The sequence below is a fragment of the Lonchura striata genome, chromosome 3, assembly GCF_046129695.1.
Source record: "Lonchura striata isolate bLonStr1 chromosome 3, bLonStr1.mat, whole genome shotgun sequence".
NCBI classification, from domain to species: Eukaryota; Metazoa; Chordata; class Aves; order Passeriformes; family Estrildidae; genus Lonchura; species Lonchura striata.
This window is the reverse complement of record NC_134605.1, coordinates 27,852,071-27,869,322: the sequence shown is the minus strand read 5'-3', so window position 1 is coordinate 27,869,322 and position 17,252 is coordinate 27,852,071. Positions and strand designations below refer to the sequence as shown.

Here is a 17,252-nt window from a genome sequence, read left to right as displayed (position 1 = left end):
TTCGTGAGCTTTCATGGGCCATTCCAGTCCTATGGAAGAAAAGTCATGGGGCAGGACACCCTGGAATATCCATAAGATTTTAATTTTTTTTTTTTTTTTTTTTTTTTTTTTTTTTTTTTTTTTTTTGTCATGGATCATGGAATTCCAAAATGCTCTGGGTTGGAAGGGAGCTTAAAGCTCATCCCATTCCATCCTGCCATGGACAGGAACACCTTCCACTATCCCAGGTTGTTCCAACCTGGCCTTGGACTTTTCTGGGGATAGAGCAGCCACAGCTCCTCTGGGAAAACTGTTCCAGGGCCTCATCACCCCCCCAGGGAAGGATTTTTCCCTCATATCCAACCCGAATCCACCGTCCTCCAGCTTTTCCCCTTGTCCTCTCACTCCATGCCCAAAGTCCCAAATGATAATGGAAAGGAGATATCTGGAAATCCCAGGAACTCTGCTGGTACCAATACAAGGGGCTCAGCTGGACCACAGCAGGAGCTCCTGGTTTTCCTTCTCTTTTGCAGCAAGGAAAAGCCATTCCCTGGGGCCATGCAATGATTCCTGTCCCACCCAGCCCTCATGCCACCAGGAAGCAGGGAGGGCTGAGGGCTCCCCTTATCTGCAGGAGCAGCCTCCCTGTCTCCATTCCCAACCTTTCCAGACCCATTTTTCACCTGATTCAATCTCCACAGAGGAGACAGGGCTTCCTGAGGTCTCTCACCGGGAATGAAATCCACTCTGGAGAGGACCTAGGAGCACTACACCGTTCATCAATCCAGGCTCCGCTTGGGAACGGCGGGGCTGCTCCTTATCTCCAGAGATAGTGGCTGGGGACGTGCTGGGAGTGTCCTCATCCACCGGGATTCACCTGACGGAGCACCGGGATTCTGGTTTAAATGTAGGGGTTTATCCCAGCTTTCACTGGGAGGGTTCAGGCATATCCCAGCTTTCGGGGTGAGGGTGCCAGAGCATCCCAATTCCCACAGCGAGCATCCCAATTTCCACAATGAGCATCCCAACTTTCACTGGAGCACACAACTTTCACTCTTGCCCCTTTTTCCCCTCCACTTCCATCACAAAAGACCCCCTAACAGGATAACATCCCTGGCCCCTGAGGCATCTCTGCATCCCGAACTTCCACTTCACTCCTTGCCCTTTTAGGTTAGGGGCGAAGGGTTTTCCCACTGGCTTTCCCATCTGGCTGAGAAATCGAGATGCAGCCGTGCTCCCCATGAGTGCCAATCCCAATCCCTGCTCCCATTAACACCTCATCAGCTCCCGGGGATCCCGACAAACACAGCACAGCTACCCGAGGAAATACTGCGGGCCTTGTGATGCAGAGCCCCCGGAGCGGGAAGAGGATGAGGAACGAGATATTTCCTGGCCCTTGGATGCGCATCTGCTCTCAGGGCCAGCACCTCGGTGGGCAAACAGCACCTGGAAGCGCAGGGAAGCCAGGATGTGGATTCAGGAAGCATCCCTGCATCCCGCTGCTCCATGGAAATGCTAATGGCTCCCCATTATCCCGGCTTCCCGCTGCTCCAGCGGCGGGATGCTCCCGCTGCTGGATTAGGAGCAGCGCGGGGGCCTCGGCTGGCACCCGGCCCCCGGCCTTGGGAAGGGAGGGAAGGAGGGATCCAGGATTTATTCCCGCTGTCAGAAACAAGGCGGTGACAAACAGCCGCCGCTGGCACCTCCTTTGTTGGGAATGCTGCAAGGAGCATCCGGAGGCTGCGGCAGAGATAAAGCAGCCTGGCAGCTCCAGGGAGGTCAGGGCTGGGAATTCAGGATGCTCATCCATCCCTGCTCACCGGGAATGGGACAAAATTCAGGAGGAAACATCCACTGGAGCGGCGGGAATGGGGAAAGACATCCCCAGCTCATCTCGCTGCTGCTGGATCCGTCCTGAAGGATTCGATCCCTGCAATCCGCTCCCACTTTCCTGTGCCATCACCTGCAGGGTCTCCCAGAAAATTCTGATCCACAGGGATCCTCGACTACCACTTCTGGACATCCCAGAATCCCACCCTGAGCCTGAAGGCACTTTCCAAACATTTCTTAACAGGATTTGCCTATGGAAAACCTTTGGTGACCCAAAAAGGGGATTTTTGGCAAGGAAAGTCTACGCCAAGGGCATGGAGCATAGGACACACTTCCCATGCCAGGCTCCAAAACATCCCTATGGAATTTCATACCTCACTGTGCCAGAGCCTGTTCTATTTGGAAAATTTTGGGAAAGGGGAATCAAGCCTCAGGCCGGCCAGAGTAGGATGCTCAGAATCCCTCAGGATTGATCCCTGATGGAACTTGGGATGGTAGCTAGCGGTATCATTCCCATTATTCCTATTATTCCCATAATTCCCTAGGGATGTGGGCATTGCTTCATGGAAAGGCAAAATGTCTAGCTCGCACACAGGATTTAGCCAGAGGGAGACGTGGAAGCTCCAAAGGGAAAATCAACTCATTTGGAAGAAAACTGGGAGGGATCTCGGTTATCTCCCTGTACATTCCGTCTGAGTGATGAAATCAGGGATAATCCTGAGCTCTGGGCAGATAATGCCTTCCCAATCCCTCAGAATCAGCTCCCACTGCTGAATTCTTCATGCTGGAATTTCAACAAAACTCACAGAGCTTCCTTGTCCAAAAGCAAGTGTTTATTTGGGAAGAGCTAGTTTGGGAGCTCGGTGTATTCCATGGGATGGCAAGGATGGGAATACCGGCAGGATCAGCCCCATCCCCTCCCTCCTCCCAGAAGGAATTGTATCCTTCCAGGTGCTGATGCCATCAGGGAGCTCTGCTGCTCCCTGTGGCTCCAAGGACTAGGCAAATCCCAAGGCGCATCCCAAGGGTTTCCCTGCCATCCCATTCTATCCCGGTCTCCTCCTGCAGCGCTTCCACATGGGAAGAGCAGCTCTGCCTGTGGGCTGGAGCCTCCAGGGTTGGAAAACCCACATTCCATCTATCCCAAATCCTTTAGGATTCCAAGTCATGGATGAGCAGAGCCCAAACTCCATCTCAAGCTGGGCCCTTCTATAAGGATAATTTTTCAGGAGCTTCCCGGGCTTCAGTTTAAATTATCTAAAAATATTCCTCAGACACAGAATCTGATGTTTCAGGAATAAACAAATGTGAAGCATAATTTTTAAAGGAAAATCATGGAATACCAGCACAGTAAAGGCTGGAAGCATCCAACCATTCCCTCACCACTAAATCATATTGCCAAGATTTAAATCCCTCCAGGAACTGGGATACCTGGGCAGCTCTGCCAGGGTTTTCCAACCTTTCCCGTGAGGAATTTTTCCTTAAAATTCATGGAAAATAGCAGGTTGTGCCCCATTCCTCCCTTAGATATGGCCACACCTCCAGCACTCCCCCACTGCCCCCAGTTTTGCCTCCCAAGGATTTATCCCAGAAAAAGAGATTCATTCCCTTTCCAGCATTCCCATTTTCCCAGAATTACACAGACACCTCGGCAGGCGGGAGCTGCCGGCGGTCGTGTTTGACTGAAATAATTTTATTTGAACACAATTCCCTGTTTCAACATTTTTAAGGAGCAGGGGGTTATTTAAGATGGATTCAGTTTTAATCAGTTTAATGGGATTTTCTGGTTTTTCACGGAAGCACTTCCAAATGGTCCTGATTAACTTTTCCAAATCAATACACTTAAGGGAAAAGCATACAATTATCCTGGCAAATGAGCTCCTCCATGGATCCTGCCAGAACTCCACCTTGGATCTGGCCCTGGATTCCCTTCCCCGACTTGTATTCCAGGAGGAAAAGGGAGGTTCAGCCCCAGTTCCCTTTTCTCATCTCATATTCCCTAAGGAAAAGGTGCAGCACAGGTAAGGCTCAGACCCTGGATGCCTTCCCTGAGGAAAAGGAGCACCACAAGCACTGGAATTCCAGAGGAAAACCTCTGGTTCCTGCCTTACCTTTCGCATCCCAATTTTTAATCCCAATATGTTAAACACTCCTAAAATGCCCAAACTCCTCGAAAAGCTGTGTTGGGATCACACTGGTGCTGGCACTGGGATAACCTCAAACTATCCCATAAGATTCCATATTCCTGTTATCCCAATCCAACCACGGATGTAGGATCCCATCCCATCCACAGGCCAAGGATCACGTCCTGCTTTACATTTATTCCTGCAGGATCCAATATCCCCTGGCTTTTGGCAATGTGCAGCATTTTTCCAAACTTCCTGAGGTGCAGAATTCTTTGGGAAATGTCAGAGTTCCTGGCAGATTAAGCAAGAGCCAGAGCAAACAGGAATGACATTACTGTAATTCCTGCTGTGCCAGGTCATTTTCCTGCAATATCACGGTTCCCATCCCAAATCCTGTTCCGTGCATCACCCTTCCCATTCCCTATTCCTAGGGTTTTGTTTATTCATCCCACTGATAAAAGCAAAGAGGAGGGAAAGAGAATTTTCTTCCTTTTTCCTTCCTTTTCCCTTCCTTTCTTCCTTGCACTTGAGTGAATTCAAGCACCCCTGAAATTCCAGGTTTTTTTAATATCTCTTTAGGTAGGCATTCTCAAATTTTCCAGCATTGTTATAAGAATCCACGGCAGCAATTCCCAGCACATTCCCAGCCATGGGATACAAGGATTTGAACGTAGAATTGATATATGGAAAAGTCCGACCCCTTGGCAGAGCTGGGATCATACAATCCCTAAAATCCAGCCCTTCCTAGTGCTCCAGGAACAGGAAACAACCCCTACTAAGAAAAAATGGATTTGCTGCTTTTTTAGGGACTTCTGGCTCCCTCCAGGATATTCTCAGGGATTCTGGGAAGGGATTGGGACATTCCCTTGGGAATGCTGCTCCAGCCCAGTTTGCACTGAAAGAATTCCAGGGAATTATTTCCCACCCCGCTGGTGCAGGGGTAGAGCCAAGTGGGAGAAGCTGTATTTAAGGGAAAATCACTCAATCACTCCTGGAAAAGCAGAAAAGCTGTGGAAGGAGACAATTGGGAGCTGCTGTCAGGAAAAGGAATAGTTTTTCCATGCTTTCCAGTGTTTTTTTCAGCTGCTTGCAGATGAGTTTGAGGTGGCAGTGGTGCCAGAATTTGGGGAGCTCAGGAGGGGTTTCCTCATGGGATGAGCAGTTGGGATTCCTGGGAAAAGCCTCTCCTCCACTCAGGAGCAATCCAGGCTGCAGGAATGGCTGGAAAAGGGGAGAATCCATGGATTTGAGTGGGAAAAGAAATCAATGACTGAATCAAAAGAAGGAGCAGCTTCCCAGTGAAGGTGTATCCAAGATTTTCAGGTGTTCCATCCCAGTGTCCAAATCCCAACTCTGGGAGCACAGGAAGCTTCCAAGCTCCCTGATTTCCTCCCTCTAGAGCTGCTCCAGCTTTTCTATTTCTGGACTCCATTCATCCCCAGCCGGCTTTCCATAAAAATTCCTGATGCCTCCAGCCTGGAAGCTGGAAAAACCTCCAGGAGCCCATAGGAAGCAGCAAAGCCTCTGGATCCAGCACTCCAAAATTATTATGGAATGAGGGAGTGGGAAGGTGATGTCAGCCTGGATCTAGGATAATTCATCCCTCTGTCCTGGGTCCACCATGCTCTTCCCAAATATTCACCACAACTACAGAGGGAGAAACTTGGGAATATTCAGGGATTTCATATGGAACTTCCACAGTTTCCCCTCTATTTTGTATTCCCAGTTCTTCCCCTTCCCATCAGTTTTGGAATATAGAGCTCCTGGCAAGGAGAACCACACCTTACACCCAACCCAAATTCCCATGGAATCTGCTTCCCAGTGCTGCTTTGGAGTTTCCAAGTTTGAAATCCAAGCTCATCCATTGCTGTCAAATCCAGCAGGATTCAGGCAAATTCCAGGTGCTGTTTCAATATGAATCAGGATTTTTCATCCCTCCAAACCTGGGAGAATTTTTTTGAGCAGATTTATGGAAAAGAGCCAGAGGCAATTGCCTCATCATCCCTAAATTCCTTGGGAGGTGTCAATCCTTGAGGTTGGGATCAGATTGGAGCAGGGACAAGGGTAATTCATGGAATGGAAAGAGCCCCTGGAGCTTCCCTGCATTCCTTGGTCATAGTCCCATCCCAAAGTGGGGCCAGATCCACTCCTTATTCCTCTCCACAATCCTGGGATCCCTGAGCTTTGGGACACCACCACTGTTGTCCCCCATCCCTTCATCCCGATGCCCCATTCCAGTGGGAATTTTTTGGAGGAGCAGACACAGGAGCATTGAGCAGGGCCTGGAATGTGGCAGCGGCTGCCAGAGCCCAGCAGCTCCCGGGAAAAGCGCCAGGCCGGCAATAAGGAACTCCACTGTGGATCCCAGACTGGATAAACACAACTCAGCTCCCACCTGGCATCGGGAGTGGGGCTCTGACCTCCGGCTCCACTTCCCGCCGGGATAACGCCACCTCCTCTCCCACTGGGAAAAGGCAATGGAGGCCTTTACACATTTTCCAGGTTTTCCATGGAGAAAACAGCAGGAAAACACCCTGAGGAGCAGCCATGGATCCACAAAAGTGACATCCAGGATCCAAACATCATCAAAATTCCAGGCTTCCTGAATTTTTGGGGGATATTCACTTTATCAATTCCTAAAGTGGATAATTATTTTTTCCCTTATCATTCATCCCAGGATTCTCTCAAAATTTTTCTCCAATATAGCCATAAACTGCACAGGAATTTTTGGAAATTCCTTTACTTCCCAAAAAACCAAAACCAAAATAATAATAAAAAAAGAAACAAAACAAAAAAAACTTACTTATTTTTTCCTCTAGGAAGGAGCAGAAAGCTCCTAATAAAGAGAGGAAAAAGCTTGGGAAGTTTCAAAGTTTTTTTCCTGGGAGACAAGGTCAGATTTTGTCCAAGAACCTGTTCCCAATCCAGGTTTTTCCACAATTCCCAAAAACATTGAGGTAAGGAGGTTAAGGAGGGGGAAAGGAGGGTTAAGGAGGGAAAAAAAGATTCAAAATTGTTTTTTCTGGAATTTGGGAAGGATTCTGTTCCCACAGTTCTTGTTATTCCTGGGAATGCCTTGGACATTTTAATCAGCTTTTAAAAATTCCAAAGCATAGGGCTCGAACATTTCCAAGCATCCCAAATCCCATGATTTGGCGGCTCCCAGGAGAGGGCAGCAAATCTCCACGTTTCGGGTTTCCTCGGGAAACTCGGGAAGGAGTTGGGGGGGGAGGGGGGGGCGGCGTTAGTGGGGAGGAGGAGGCGGAGAAATTTGGAAGCAGCCCATGGAAGTGGGGCTGGAACATCTTGTCTTTTAGGACCCCTTCCAAATATTCTGGGATTGTGTGGAATTCATGGATTCCGAATTGTTGGAGGCTCAGAGAATATCCAAGGCATGGAAAAGGGATTCCATAGGGTATTTACCTGGAAAAGGGGAGAGGGACCCTTTAAATGGGAATTCCTCCAGGAAAATTCCATCCCATTCAGGGGTTCATTAATTTCCAGCATCCACAGGCTCTTCTCCACTTTTCCCACTTTTTCCAAGCCCCTGGCATGGATTTGGGATCCAGCCTCAGTGAGGGAGCGGGACAGGGATCCCTGAACAGGGATAATAGGAATAAAGAGGAAAATTAACTGGATTTCAGGATAAGGAGAGCTGATCAATATCCTTGGACACCGGGAAAAGCACATTCCACTAAATCCCAGTATGGTTGCCCTGGAATTCCTTGACTTAGAGGCTCCCTACAAACCCTGGATCTTAAAATCCCAGAACTGCTGATCCCGAAATTCACACATTCCTTGGGATGCACAGAGCAAATTCCGCTTTTCCCTCGGCATCAGAGCAGGCTCCAAGGGTAGTATCGGGGCAACTCCTGAGGGTGGGATTGAGGAGAATCCTAGGATTTTTAGGAGTTGGGCTCTTTGCAGGTCCCTTCTTACTGGGGATATCCCAGGATTTCATGGATGCTCCTGAAATAGGAAGAAAGCTGAGACTTCCTAATCAGGGCATCCTTATCCCACAGCGAGACTCCAACAACCTGGAATTGCCCCCCTGGAGCCAAGGTTATTCCTCCTCCTCCCAACCCAGAGTTTTCCATGAAATTCTGGGAATGCTATGTGGCTCAAATCCATGGCGGAGTTTCCTCCTTTACAGTAAAGGAGCATTTAAAGGTTTCCTGTTGCTCTGGGAGGTGAAGGGGCCCCATGGAATCTATGGCTTCTTCCATTGTTTAATTCCATATTTTCCGGTCTCTGGCTGCAATGGGAATGCCCAGAGCTCCTGGGCTGGCACCCGGGAATTTCTGTGTCAGCACAGTGGGAATCCATTGCTTTTTACCCCACTGGAACAGCCCATGGAATTGGGAATGGAGATGGGGTGCCAGTATTCCCTGGATCCTGGATATTCCCAGCGAGATCAGTGCCAGCTGCACCATTAACCACGGTCATAGATTTAAGCAGCAAAGAGAAAATCCACCTGTTTTCCCAGGATTTCCAAGCCCATTCCCAGGGCTACCATATGGATCTTTATCCCTATTCCCATCCTGGCAGTAGGGCTCCAAATGACCTCATTCGGCCAGCTCCAAATTCCCAAAAATTCCCAATGCTATGATTTTGGGATGACTGAGGCAAGTTTGCTCCATAATTTCCTGGCCAGGGTTGGGATAAATCAGATAAGGAGGGTCTGAGGGAGAAGGGAATGTTGGAAAAAAGGAGGATCTGGAGGAATTTCATTCCCTACAAGTCTGTCTCAGGAATTAAGTGGGAACCGGGCCATACTCCCAGGGAACAAAAGATGGGATAAAAGGGAATGGCCTCAGGGGAGGTTTAGGTTGGATATCAGGAAAATTTCTCTCCCAGGGCAGTAGTGGACTCCTTATTGCAGGAGGAATTTAAATTCACCTGGATGTGACACTGGGAGACCTGGGTCAGTGCTAGATTAACAATGGATTCCATGATTTTAGAGGGCTTTTCCAACTTCAGTGATTCCTTTATTCCATGATGCCATTACTCTTTGATTCCATGATTCCATGATCCTGTGATTCCATGACCTGGGCTGAGCTAGTGCCAGGGATAAGATTCTCTGGATCCCTCTCATCCAAAAAAAAAAGAAAAAAAAAAACACCAAACCCAGCAACTGATAAAAAAAAAAAAAAAAAAAAAAAAAAAAAAAAAAAAAGACGGAATTTTCTTCCATTTTTACTTCTTGCACCCTCATTTCCAGCACAGACTGTGAAATGGGGTGGAATTCCTGGTGGGTTTGGATGTAGGGCCAGGCCGGGCTGGTCCTCACCTGTCCATAGCCGGAATCCTGGGATGCGGTGCGGCGGGGAAGTGGCTGTAGCGGGAAGGATCCGGGGGCCCTGCAGTGCTGGGAACCAGCGCAGGGAAGGCGGGAATGCGCGGCAGGAATGCGGGATGAGGGATGCGTTGCCAAGGCAACCATTCCTTCTCCATCTCCTACCTCTCCCCGGAGCTACGGGGGGATGCGACGGCGGGGTGCGGGATTCGGGATGCGGGATTCAGGACGCGGGATTTGGGATTCGGGATTTGGGATGCGGGGGTAGAAGCGGGCTGCGGATCCCGCCCTCCGCAGAGCCGGGAAGGAGCCGCTGGAGCGGGAATGCTCAGGCCGGGAGCCGCAGAACAGCGCAGCCCGGAGGGAGAAGGGTGGAGGGCGCTGCGCTGTTTTCCAGAGGAAATCCTGGAGCAGAAAGTTGCGCCGCGTTTATTTTTTCACTGAAAGCCTGCGGCACAGGGATGCAGGAGAGGGGAAAGATCCTGCGTGTCCATCCTTGCTTTGTCTTTTGCTTTAAAAGCTCCGGATCTTCCCGGTCATCTGATCCAGGTCAAGTAGGACTTTCTGTTGGCAACGGATCCCACCGGAGCATCTTCCCACAGCGGCTTCTTTCCCCTGGCAGGAAGTAGTGAGGCTCCTTCAGTCCCTGGAATACTGAAAGGTAAAATATTCCCTGCTGACTTTCTCCTTGGTATGGTGAATGAAATCCTCGAGATTTGCAGGGGCTCTTTAAGGTGGATGGCGTTGATTCCCAGGCAGGGTTGGGATTGATTCCAGGCCGAGTTGGGATTGATTCGCAGGCCAGGTTAGGATTAATTCCTGGGCCAGGCTGGGATTTATTACTGGACCAGGTTGGGATTGATTCCCAGGACAGGTTGGGATTCCCGGGCCATCGCAGCTGGTTTAAGGAGCCCCATGCAGGGTTAATTCCCACCCCACAGCCTCTGAAATCCCAAAAAACTGGGATGCTCTGGCCTGAGGAATGACATGGAGGTGTCCAGGCAGAGAAGGGATTGATGGAGGGAGTCAGGGGGTGGTGGATGGAGGTTCCCAATCCTAGGGGAATGCGGCCACTGGGATTTCTGTGCTCCGCAGCCCTCACCCCCGTGCCCTGCCCACAGGTTGACCCCATCGCCGCTGCTCTTCCGTCCATGGATCACCTTCCTCCATGAGCACGAACACCGAGCAGCTCTTGGCAGCTGGAATCCCCCTCTGGAGCATCTCCAGTTGGGCCAGCTCTGAGCCACCCCCCAACAGCAGCATGGCAGCGGCGGCGGCGGCAGCAGCGGGAGAGGCCGGCCGGCCCCCGGCCGCCCCGGAGCACGGCGGGAGCGCGGCGGAGATCGCGGGCATGGTGGTGCTGCAGTGCATCTACGGCCTGGTGTGCCTGCTGGGGCTGCTGGGCAATGCGCTGGTCATCTTCGTCATCCTGCGCTATGCCAAGATGAAGACGGCCACCAACATCTACCTGCTCAACCTGGCAATCGCCGACGAGCTCTTCATGCTCAGCGTGCCCTTCGTGGCCACGGCAGTGGCGCTGCGGCGCTGGCCCTTTGGACACGCGCTCTGCCGGACCGTGCTGGGCATGGATGGCCTCAACATGTTCAGCAGCGTCTTCTGCCTTACCGTGCTCAGCCTGGACCGCTACATCGCCGTGGTGCACCCGCTGCGCGCCGCCTCCTACCGCCGCCCGCGCGTCGCCAAGCTGGTCAACGGCGGCGTCTGGCTGCTGGCGCTGCTGGTGGCCTCACCCATCCCGGTGTTCGCCGGCACGGCGGTCACCCGCGATGGCCACGCGGTGGCCTGCGACCTGCTGTGGCCCAGCCCGGCATGGGCCACCGCCTTTGTGGTGTACAGCAGCGCGCTGGGCTTCGTGTTGCCCGTGGTGGCCATGGCGCTGTGCTACCTGCTGCTGGCCGGCAAGATGCGCGTGGTGGCGCAGGGCGTGGGCTGGCAGCAGCGCCGGCGCTCCGAGGGCAAGCTGACGCGCCTGGTGGTCACCGTGGTGGCCATGTTTGTGGTGTGCTGGCTGCCCTTCTACGTGGTGCAGCTGCTGGAGCTGCTGCTGCCCGGCCACCTGGATGCCAGCGCACACAACGCTTCGCTGCTGCTCAGCTACTCCAACAGCTGCGCCAACCCCATCCTCTATGGATTGCTCTCCGAGAACTTCCGCAACTCCTTCCACGGCGTGCTGCGCCGCTGCCGCAGCGCCGGCCTGTGCTGCTGCCACACCACCGATGGGGACGGAGGGGACAGTGAGGACGAGGAGGAGCCGCTGGATTACTGCGCCGCGCCCCGCGGGGACACCAAGGGCTGCGTGTGTCCCCCCATGCCCTGCCAGCAGGACCCCCTGCGTCCCCAGCCCTGCTGCGCACCTGGGGCCCTCCTCCCCAAAACCACCCCCTTCTAGGGGACCCCAAAGTTGGGGATGAAAGGGGATGCCAGATGGAGAGGGCCTGTGATGCCGGATCGGATTACTGGTTGCGCTGTGCTGCTCTCCAAAATAAAAAGCCATAAGACTGGCCTGGGATGGAGCAAGTTCCATGGATGGAGTGGTAATTGCCATTATTCCAGCATCTAGCAGCCTTCACTGGGGATTGGGAGAATCCCAAAATGTTATGGAGCACATGGCCCTCCTGATTAATAAATAATAAATTCCCATTTCTTCCCAAGAGACGAGGAGACACCAGAAAAAATCCCAAAGCCCGTCAGCTCTGCTGCATCTACAGCAGAATGAGATCCTACCATACACACCTCCCTCCCCAAAAATCTCAAGATTTTAGCACACCCAGGACAAAATTTCCACCAAAAAATACAAAAACCAAAAGCCTGGACAACCAAATTTTGGTGAGCTTGGAACCCCAGGGTGAGGAACAGCACATGGAGGTCCCATGGAGTGAGCCACTTCCAGCTTATTTGGGGTTTAACTTTGTCCTTGGAATAGTATTGGTGTTGTCCATTATTTATGGCCCACTCCTTCCATTTAATCCCACCACGGAAGTAACCAGCCAGGAACGTTTTCATCCCTGTGCTGCCCTGAATGCTCCTGGGTTTTTCTGGATTTCTGGAGGAATTTTTGGGAAGAGGAGAAAGAACAGTCCCTGAGCAGTTAGTCTAAACCAGATTGGCAAAACTTTATTGGTGTCCACACAGGATCTCCATGAGGCAATCCATCACACAGGGTAAAATTCCAATAAATAAATAAGGATTTACAAAAGGGCCTGGGAGGAGCAGGTGGGGCCGGGAAAGGCTAAAACAGGGAGTGCCAGGAATTCAGTTCTCTGACACACAGTAAGGAAGGAATTTGTGATAAGATAAAACTCCGCAGTGGGAATTTGAGGTCGGGGGAAGGAGGAGATTTTGGGGATGTGGTGGCAAAACCTCGGATCCACCCAGGAATGAGCAGGGGTTTGAGCTGGATAACAAGGAAAGATCCATGGGAAGCAGATTCTGCAGGTGAAATGATGCCTCAGCAAAGTCTTTCCACACTCAAACCTTATCCTTTCTTTCCCTTCCTTTTCCTTGGATATTTTCCACAGTGACACCTTTATATTTCGATATCTTTTTCTGGATAATCACGGATAATTATGGGTAATCGCAACAGCTCCCTCCTTCCCACTGCAGCCAAACTGTCCTAAAATAAACCTGGCACATCCACAGATTTACAGCCCTCACTCCATGTGGTTTCACTTTAATCCACCCCAAGAGATCCATGCACAGGATCCTCAGTTTTCCAGCCTTCAGGATAATGACCTTTTAGGAAAACCACGATTCTTACAAATGCCTCATTTTGATTTTCCTGGGAATTTGCAGCGGAGGTTTAGCATTCCAGGGGAGATGCGTGCTGGGAAGTTCATAGGGTGGGAGGGGGGAGTGCTGGGGAACAGAACTCCCCAGTTCTGATCCCAGGCTTCCAAAACTTTCACCACTCTGGGATAATACTTCACCAGCATAAAGCTGCCAGCACGTGCTCTGACGTTCCCGATCCAACGGCAGCCAGAACAGGACCCTCTTTGGCTCCCCAGGGAAGGATGGAGCTGGAAAATTAGATCCCTCTCAGAACTCCCACCCAGTCCGTGGCTGGGAATGAGCGGCACTCTGGATCCCGCCCCCTGGGAATGTTTTACTTTGGGATAGAGTCAGCCCTGCACGAGGGAACAGGGAAAATCTCTTTGGGTGGGAGGGGTCGTAAAAATATCCCAAATCCAATAATTTAAGGCAACAACGGTGGAAAGTCATGGAAGGAACTGGATGTGGCTCTGCAGCACTGCAAACCTTTCCTACCAAACCCATCCCGACAGCCTATGTGTCCCTGTTTAACCTCCACATCCCGCAAAAAATAAGGAGACGGAATGGGAATCAGGAAGTTGAGTCCCCCCTTGGTGACATCGAGCCTGCTCTCACCAGTGGCTTAAGGTGACAAGTGCTTCCCACAACATCTTTGCTCCTCATTCCCTCATCTTAAAACAAACAAACCCCATCCCAAAGAAAAGCAGGAGCCTCCCAGTTCGGGAAAACCATCCAGCCCGAGGGAGGAGGATTTGGGTTGAGGTGTCCTTTCAAAAGTCCCCGTCTTGGTCACACCGTGCTCTCATCCCACGGATTTAGAGTCACTTACACACGGAGTCGTCCCTCCTGGGTTTTTCCTTGCGGTTTTCCCGACCGCCCACTCGGGAAAAGGAAAGCTGAATGCCAAAGAAGCGGGAACGGAGCAGGAGCGGAGCAGGTTCTGGGTGTTCTGCTGTCCCCGCTCTCCGGCACTAGCATTCCAAAAGCCGGCTGGGAAGCAGCGAGTATTTCTGGGAGTGGTGCGATCACAGCTTTTCCCCAATTATCATTCAAAAATTCCAGCCGGGCAGCTGGGAAGGGGCGGGTGGCGGAGGTTAAATGTCACCCCGTTCGGCCTCCCAATGTCCGTCCGACGGATGTCCCTACGGCTTCTGTGCCGAGGGGACGGGCTGAAGCCCCAGCTCCTTCTCGTGGGGGCCGCTGTACTTGTAATCCATAGAGCCGTGGGAACGACAGCGCTTCCTGGCCAGGCAGAATCCCAGAGCCAGCAGGGCCAGGAGGCTCAGAAGGGCACTCACCGCGATGCCCACCAGCACCCCGGGGTGCAGCTGCTCCTCTTTCGGCGGGGGCCGGCTGGGGACGGGGTCATGCAGTTCGGGCTCCAAATCCCCCGAGGACGCTTCCTCGCCATCCCCGTCCAGTTTGCAGTCGAGGCCGAGGAGGTAGTAGCCGGGGGGACAGTGGCACTGGTAGCCGCCGGGGGTGTTGGTGCAGTTGAACTCGCAGTGACCACTGTCGCACTCATCCATGTCCACGCACAGATCGTCGCCGTCCAGCAGGAAGCCCTCGGGACACTCGCAGGCCCCTTCGGCGTCGCACACGGCGGGGCACTCGGTGGCGTTGCAGTGCAGGCGGCAGAGGGTGGCATCCCGCGGGTCCACGGCGTAGCCGGGGAAGCAGCCGCAGCGGTAGCCGTCGGGCAGCTCCTCGCAGCGCTGCTGGCACGGCGCCTCCCAGCAGGGCGGCAGGCGCTGGCAGTGCCCGTTCACCATCCTGTAGCCGCTGTGACACTGGCACTCGAAGCCACCCTGGGTGTTCAGGCACTTCTGCTCGCACGGGCCGGGCTCGCTGGTGCAGTCGTCGACGTCCTCGCAGCTGATGCCATCGGCCGCCAGCCGGTACCCGACGGCGCACATGCACAAGAAGGAGCCGCCGGCCACCACGCAGTGATGCTGGCACTGCGCCCCCTCACAGGGCGAGCGGCACCCGCGCCCGTCCGGGCCCAGCACCGTGCCCTCGGGGCAGGAGCAGCGCGGCCGCCCGCTCTCCTCCGCGCACGTCCCCGCGCAGCCACCGCCGCCCAGCTCGCAGGGCCACGCTCCCGGGGTGTCGCGGCCCCAGCGCGGCCCCGCGTCGTCCCCATCCTCGCAGCGCAGCTCCAGCCCGAGGTCAGGGACGAACGCCACGCTGCGCGGAGGCAGTGCCTGGAAGTCCGCTCCGCGGGCGCCGAAGGGGGTGGCGTAGGTGACAGGGACGGCGCGCTGGGAGGCCAGGTGAGGACAGCTGCCTCCGTAGGTGTACTGGCAGAGGAAGCCGTCTGCCGGCTCCTCGCAGCGCCGCTCCTCCCAGCCCAGCTCCCGGGACACGGTCACGCAGCGCTCGCCGCAGCGCTGCCCCGGCAGCGCCCAGTTGGTGTAATCGGTGCTGTGGTCGCCGGTGACCCAGCGGAAGCCGCGGAGCAGCCGGCTGGGCTCGGTGCAGGACAAGGAGGGCGACAGCGACAGCCCGAGCCAGAGCCGCCCCTTGCGGTTCTGAAGCAGCAGCGCGATCGCCTCCTCGGCCACGGTGGAGCGCACGGTCATGAGGTGTCCCCCGCCCCGCTCGCAGCTCTCGCTGGCGTCGGAGAAGGGCCGGGACGCCCAGAACACGGCGAAACACTCGTGCTCCAGGCACTGCGTGCCCGCGGGGGACGGGTCCGGCGGCTGTGCCAGAGCCGCCGTCCCGAGCAGCAGCAGCGGCAGCAGAGGCCGCATGGCCCGCGGAGGGGGCGGCCGGCGGCGCCCCGAGCTGAGCATGGGCCGCTCCTCCCGGCCGCCCCCTTTATAGCGGCCCCGGCGGGGGAAGGAAGCGCCCCCGGGGCCGGGAGCGACCGCGGCGGTGAATCCCGGCCGGGCGCTGCCCCCGCCCCCGCCCCGTGGCCCTGGGTCCCCTCCCGCATCCTCCCGGCGGCTCCGCCCCGGCGGGGCCCGCCCGGCTGCGCGGGGAGCGGCCGGCAGCGGCCGGGGCGTCCCGCGAGTGCCGGGGAACACGGGCTGAGCCCTGGGAAAGGGGGGAAGCGGCGCGGAGATTTCACAGGAGGGGGCCTCGGCGTGGAAGCAGCGCCGCTGGGAATTGTCACCCCGCTGGGGTCTTCGTGCCACTGGGATGTCACTCAGCTGCTGCCACAGGGCCAGCACTGCGGAGGTCACAGCTCAAATCCTGCGTGCAGCTCTGCATCCAGAGTGGAAAGAAGAGGAGTTGGACCGTGTCCAGAGGTGGGAATGGAGCCAGGAAGGGGCTGGAGCACCGGGAAGGAGCTAGGAAACGGTCTCAGCCTGAGGAAAAGGAGGCTCTAGAGGAAAGCTTTTCCCTCTCCGCAATGCCTGACAGGATGGTGGAGTCAGGTGGGCTTGGGATCTGCTCCCAGGGAATAAGGAATGGGATGAAGGAAAACTGTTTACGTTTGATTAGGGAAAACTTCTTTAATAAAAAATTAGCATATAATTATGTATTTCCATCTAGAGTTATATAACTTATACAGTTCTACTGTTTGGTATTATTGTTATTAAAAGCAATATTATGACCCTTCTCCCCATCTCCCCTATTCCCCACAGACACCTCAGAATGGATATCCCATTCCATCTGTTTGTCCTTGGGGGATCCCTCTGTGCTGCCAGAACAGAGCCAAGAGCAACCTAAAAATGCAACCTAAATGTCCCAGGCTTCTCAATTCCACAAAAAAAAGGGATTTGATGCCGTTTTTTCATGGAATTCCAACAGCCTCGGGCACTGCAATTGTCCTTTGGGATAAGCAGCAAATCCCAATTTCCTCGGATCAAAGAAAGGAGGTTTCTTTATTAAACTTTAGTAAACTTTAGTGAACTTTATTGAACTTTGTCCTTTCTTAAACCCTTGGTGTTTGTTTTGTCCTCTCACAACCCTGAGTCCTTCCCACAAAACCCTGTGGGATTTTGGGAAAAAAAAAAGAAGTTTGGAATAATAATAGTAATAATAATAATGAATAATCAATAATTAACTCTTATTTAACCCCATTGGACATTTTGGATCTGCCACGAAAATAGAAAAGAAATGTCTATAGAATTTAATTCCAGCAGCAGTGATGAACCTCAAGGAGAAAGTGTCCATGGGAGAGCTTGAAACAAAGAATTTATCCAAGCAGGATCATTCCCAGGAATCTCCTGGAGAGCTGGATAACTCTGACCTTTACTGACTTTAGGAACACCTGTTGTTCC

The 17,252-nt window shown here is 53.4% G+C and overlaps 2 protein-coding genes and 1 long non-coding RNA gene across 4 annotated transcripts; 2 read left to right on the top strand and 1 right to left on the bottom strand.

Annotated features, from left to right (window-relative positions):
• The first annotated feature begins 9,519 nt into the window (after positions 1–9,519).
• Positions 9,520–11,775, top strand: SSTR4 (somatostatin receptor 4). Its single transcript, XM_021537630.3, has 2 exons — positions 9,520–9,892; positions 10,353–11,775. Exon 2 carries the CDS (start codon positions 10,400–10,402, stop codon positions 11,639–11,641), a length of 1,242 nt encoding a protein of 413 aa, XP_021393305.1. The 5' UTR covers positions 9,520–9,892; positions 10,353–10,399; the 3' UTR covers positions 11,642–11,775.
• A 569-nt stretch (positions 11,776–12,344) lies between these two features.
• THBD (thrombomodulin) lies at positions 12,345–15,802 on the bottom strand. Its single transcript, XM_021537636.3, has one exon. The coding sequence runs from the start codon at positions 15,771–15,773 to the stop codon at positions 14,163–14,165; it is 1,611 nt and encodes a 536-aa protein (XP_021393311.3). The 5' UTR covers positions 15,774–15,802; the 3' UTR covers positions 12,345–14,162.
• Positions 15,803–16,001: 199 nt separating this feature from the next.
• On the top strand, positions 16,002–16,881 carry LOC116183380 (uncharacterized). 2 transcript variants are annotated; one of them, XR_004147995.1, is made up of 2 exons: positions 16,002–16,274; positions 16,614–16,881. It is a non-coding gene; the product is annotated as an uncharacterized LOC116183380 (long non-coding RNA). The 2 variants fall into 2 exon arrangements; XR_004147994.2 differs by lacking the exon at positions 16,002–16,274 and adding an exon at positions 16,284–16,403.
• Positions 16,882–17,252: the final 371 nt, after the last annotated feature.